Source organism: Trypanosoma conorhini, assembly GCF_003719485.1.
Source record: "Trypanosoma conorhini strain 025E chromosome Unknown Tco_14.4_contig_00255, whole genome shotgun sequence".
Taxonomy (NCBI): Eukaryota; Euglenozoa; class Kinetoplastea; order Trypanosomatida; family Trypanosomatidae; genus Trypanosoma; species Trypanosoma conorhini.
In genome coordinates, this window is record NW_021704340.1 from 20,091 (window position 1) to 24,761 (window position 4,671).

At 61.5% G+C, this 4,671-nt stretch overlaps 4 protein-coding genes across 4 annotated transcripts, besides 1 other annotated feature; all 4 read left to right on the plus strand.

Moving 5' to 3' along the window:
• Window positions 1-116: 116 nt before the first annotated feature.
• Tco025E_04773 (surface protease GP63) lies at window positions 117-500 on the plus strand (the record flags this gene model as incomplete). The annotated part of the gene is made up of 1 exon (XM_029371678.1): window positions 117-500. The coding sequence occupies one exon, from the start codon at window positions 117-119 to the stop codon at window positions 498-500; it is 384 nt and encodes a 127-aa protein (XP_029228239.1).
• Window positions 497-1,846, plus strand: Tco025E_04774 (surface protease GP63; the record flags this gene model as incomplete). Its single annotated transcript, XM_029371679.1, has 1 exon — window positions 497-1,846. The coding sequence occupies one exon, from the start codon at window positions 497-499 to the stop codon at window positions 1,844-1,846; it is 1,350 nt and encodes a 449-aa protein (XP_029228240.1).
• A 546-nt stretch (window positions 1,847-2,392) lies between these two features.
• Window positions 2,393-2,414: a microsatellite.
• Window positions 2,415-2,876: 462 nt separating this feature from the next.
• Window positions 2,877-3,401, plus strand: Tco025E_04775 (putative surface protease GP63; the record flags this gene model as incomplete). The annotated part of the gene is made up of 1 exon (XM_029371680.1): window positions 2,877-3,401. One exon carries the CDS (start codon window positions 2,877-2,879, stop codon window positions 3,399-3,401), a length of 525 nt encoding a protein of 174 aa, XP_029228241.1.
• Window positions 3,402-3,450: 49 nt separating this feature from the next.
• Tco025E_04776 (surface protease GP63) lies at window positions 3,451-4,227 on the plus strand (the record flags this gene model as incomplete). Its single annotated transcript, XM_029371681.1, has 1 exon — window positions 3,451-4,227. The coding sequence occupies one exon, from the start codon at window positions 3,451-3,453 to the stop codon at window positions 4,225-4,227; it is 777 nt and encodes a 258-aa protein (XP_029228242.1).
• Between the last annotated feature and the right edge of the window lie 444 nt (window positions 4,228-4,671).

A 4,671-nucleotide genomic window follows, 5' to 3' on the forward strand; every position in this document is an offset into this window, starting at 1 on the left:
CGGCATCCCTTTGCTCTTTTCCCTCCCTCCTTCGTGTCCCTCCTGCAGACAAGGCAACTGCCGCTGCCAACACAGCCACTCCCAGCAAGCCAACACACACGCGCTTTCCCCGAGCTATGCGCCGGCCACGCTGCCCCGCGCCGCTTCTCCCGCTGGCGGCGCTCCTGCTGCTGCTGGCGATGCACTGCGCCGGCGGGTGCCTCGCCGCCGCCCCCGCCCTCAACCACCGCTGCAACTTCGACGAGGCGATGCGGAAGAGCGGCCCGCTGCCGACGGCGGTGGTGCGTGAGGTGCCGCGCAGGGGAGAGGGCGCGGCGCAGGCGTACACCGCCGCTGCCGCCACCGCAGGAGGAGGAAAGAGCAACGAGGGGTGGGCGCCGATCCGCATCGTGGTGTCCACGGAGGACCTGAAGAACTCAAGCAAGTACTGCACTGCAGTGCAGAGTATAAACCCAGCTTTATGGGGCAAGCGGGGAAATGCCACATCTCTTTTATCATGACCCCCGAAAAAGTGAAGCTGCTCACCGAGGAGATCCTCCCGGCGGCTGTCAAACTGCACACGGACCGTCTGCGCGTTCTTCCCTTGACGGCGCCGCTGCTCGTGCCACGGTTCGCTGAAGGCAGTAGTGTCTGCAAGCACTACACGGTTCCTGAAGACCATCACACACGGGGCGTGGATGCGGACATGGTGCTCTACGTGGCCGCCGGTCCGGGGTTTATGTTTGGCGTTCCATGCGCCACGGTGGGCGCGGAACGTCCTGTCGTTGGCGCGCTGAGGTTTGTGCCTGCTGACTACGGCGGTCTGCGCGTCAACGTCCGCGCTGTGGCGCACGTGATCGCTCACGCTCTTGGGTTCGGCTACGAACAAATGCGTGCTCTTGGCATGGTTGCCGGGGACCCTCTTACGGCGGTCAGACATCAGGCCAAGACCAGCGTGGCGTCCGCGACAGTACTGAAGGAGGCAAGGGCGCATTACAACTGCAAAACGCTTGAGAATGTGGAACTGGAGGTGGATAACTACACAGGGGTCGTGGAGCCGCACTGGCCGCAGCGCCTCGCAAAGGGAGAGCTGATGAGTGACTCCCTGGGTTTTGGTGTCGGCCGCTACACTGCGCTGACGCTTGCTGCGTTCGAGGACATGAAATTTTACCGGGCCGACTTCAGCATGGCGGAGCCAATGGCGTGGGGCAGTAACTCTGGCTGCGGTCTCTTTTCTGGGTCGTGCCTGGAGAACGGCGTGAGCCTCTACCCCGGCATGTTCTGCGACAAGATCGGCTTCCGCTGTACGGCGGACCGCGCTTCCTACGGTATGTGCTCCACAGAGCGCGATTCCGAGACGCAAGCACTCAAATTGGAGGGCGATTGTCCCACCGTTGATCCGACCTTTTTGCCGAATTCGTCCGGCATTCCTTTTGCCACCGTCTGTTCCGAGGACATGAGCGCCTACTTTCCCCATATGCTTCACGGCGATGACTCGTGGTGCCTGGATGGCCAGAACCTCAAGGTGACAAATCCGAAGGCGCCCAGTGGACAGGCTGTTGGAGGCGTCTGTGCGCGGGTGAAGTGTGAGGCGGGCAGGGTGCAGGTGCGTTACCGCGGCAACGAGGAATGGCACGAGTGTCCCGAGGGGAGCTCTATCACGCCCCAATCGGAGCACTTCAGGAGCGGCAACATAATGTGCCCCAGTTACGAGGAGGTGTGCACCGTCGCCGCCAACGGCAGCAGTCTTTTGGTGCCGGGGCGCGGGCGTCGTCGTGACGGCGCTGGCGGCAGTGCAGCTGCCCGCACTGCCGGGTCGCTTCTGCTGCTTGTCCTGACCACCGTCGCCGTGGTGGTGCCGCTTTGAGCGGTCCCGAGGCGTGAGGGAGAGCAACGCCGCTACGGCGGTGCCTCGCAGGCGCCTCGCGCCCGGATGCGTGAGCAATGGTATTGCACCCGCACCACGCGACACCCACTTCTCTCCCGGTAACTGCAACGGAAAAACAATAATACTTCTCACTTTGCTGTGTGGTGCTGCTAATGCGGAGCAGCCAACCACGTATTAAAGTCATGAAAAGGGTTTGCTTCTTTGGAAAGCGTTTGTTGAAAAGTGATTGGAAGAAAATGCAAACGCCCGCGTTGCATGTATACATGCGACTTTTCTGCTGTCATCAAGCGGGTGAAATCGTTTTTTCTCCCTTGAAAGCACGAGCGGGCTGGAGACGGTTTCGCTGATGGCAAGGGCAGGGGCCTTGGCTTTCGCATTCGCTACAAATGGGGTTTCAATTGTTTTTTTTTGTTTCTTGCTTTTCATTTGCTTTCCTTCTGGGGGTATGAGGGCATGACGAGGGGATGCGTCCCCTGTGTCAGTGTGCTGCAGCCCTGTACCCGCTAAAAAGGTGAAATATGCATTTGTGTGTGTGTGTGTGTGTGTGCCTGGGAGAGACTACTGCATGGAGGTGGTGGTGCGGCGACCGTCGTCGTGGTTGGCGGACTCTCCCACCGCCTTTTCCCCTCCTGCTGCCCTGCCGGCTGCATCCCTTTGCTCTTTTCCCTCCCTCCTTCGTGCCCCTCCTGCAGACAAGGCAACTGCCGCTGCCAGCACAGCCACCCCCCAACAAGCCAACACACACGCGCTTTCCCCGAGCCATGCGCCGGACACACTGCCCCGCGCCGCTTCTCCCGCTGGCGGCGCTCCTGCTGCTGCTGGCGATGCACTGCGCCGGCGGGTGCCTCGTCGCCGCCCCCGCCATTGCAGGAGGGGGCGAGGGCAACGGGAGGGCGCCGGTCCGCAGCGTGGCGTCTACATGAGGACCTGACTGACTCGAGGAAGCACTGCACTGCGGGTACAGAGTTTAAACTGTGAGGGCACGGATGCGCCCTGTTTTCCGGAGGCAATGTTGACAGCCAGCCGTAAGAGCGTCCTGCTGAATGAAGTCCTGCATCTGGCCGTCAAGCTGCACGCGGAGCGTCTGCGCGTTCATTCCACCAAAGCTCGTTGGGTGTACCCCAATTCACGCATGACGGGAAGTGCCAGTATTTCACGGTGCCTGAATGTCACCACACGGGGCGTGGATGCGGACATGGTGCTCTACGTGGCCGCCGGTCCTGGATTACCAACTTGGGCTGTCCCGTGTGCCGTAGACGGGCATGCTCGTCCCGTGGCCGGCGCAGTGCAGGCGTGCGTGTCCGACGTTGACGCTTTGCTCTCTGGCGTTTGCCGGGTTGCGGACGTGATGGCGCATGCGCTTGGGCTTGACGTGGGGGAGGTGGCGAGCCACAACATGCTGTTGGGCGTCCCCGATGTGCGGGGGCAGCGCCTACCCCGCAATTGTCGTGTATTCCTCCGCCGTGTTAAAGGCAATGAGGAAGCACTGCAAGCGTGGGAGACTAAAGGGCATGGAGCTGCAGATGTGGGATGATGCGACGGCCAAGTCGCACTGGTCCGTGCGCAACGCGAAGGACGAGCCGATGAGTCCGTACGACAAATACTGCGGCGGCTTCTACACCGCGCTGACGATGGCGGCGTTTGAGGGCCTCGGCTACCACAAGGCAGTGTGGGGGATGGAGGAGACGATGGCGTGGGGCAGAGGCGCGGGCTGTGACTTCCTGGACAACATGTTCTGCGTCGCCGACCTCCACACGTTTTGCGATACTGCCGATCACCAATCGCTTCGCCGGACTTCGGGTCGTCAGGCTGTTGGGGAATACGCCGGCCGCGTCGGCGACACCGCGGCAAGAACGCCAGAGAACTGCCCCGTTGTGGATGCCAATAGAGGTGGCGGCGGCAACAGGTACGGCTACCTAACGTGCGCTGTGACGCGGCCGGGCGTCTTCCCTGGCTCTCTTCCTGGCGGCGGCTCGTGGTGCCTCGATGCGGAGCCGCGCCGGGCTGAGGCTGAGGGTGGCGGTGCCGCCGGGGTGTCCGACGCCCACGCGGTGTGTGCGCGGGTGAAGCGCGAGGAGGGCAAAGTGTTGGTGCGGTACCTCGGCGGGAGCGACCTTGAGTCGTGCCCCGCGGGGACGTCTATCTCGCCGAAATCGTCACACTTCAAGGACGGCGGCAGGATCAAGTGCCCGAAGTACGAAGAGGTGTGCACGATCGCCGCCAACGGCAGTGGCCTTCTTACTCAGGTTACTTCCGGCGACTGTCCCGGCGGAGTCGGCGAGGATGCAGCTCCTCCTTGCATTGCCGCCCTCGCTTTGTTTGCTTTGGCTCTACTTTCTGCTGTGGCGGTGCCTCTTTGAGCAGCAGCAGGGATGGGCTCAGGGCTTCCCCGGCAGAGAGCGCCGCCAAATTGTGCCCCGCGTGGTCTGCACGTCCAGCCAGTCCCATGCAATGCGTGCACAAACGGCAATATATACCCCTTGATTTTTTGCTTGGCGCATGTATGTGTCCGGGAAGAGTATACACACGGTTGCTTCTCTATGTGCCCGCTCCTGTCAATGATGCGGTTGATCCCTTCTCTTCCGAGCGGGCCCGGACTCAAGCTGATCCCGCTTTCATTGAGGTATATGTTTTCCTTCGCTTTTTTCCTCTTCTTGGGAGCGCAGTGCTCGAGATTGTGTTGTCGTTACTCGTTCCTTCTCTTTGGGTGCCCCTTGGCACTTGGATTTCAGGGGCGTCGGTTGAGTTGCTTCTCTCTTTTCTATGGGACTTTACCTCTGGCGTTGGTGCAGCACGATACATTC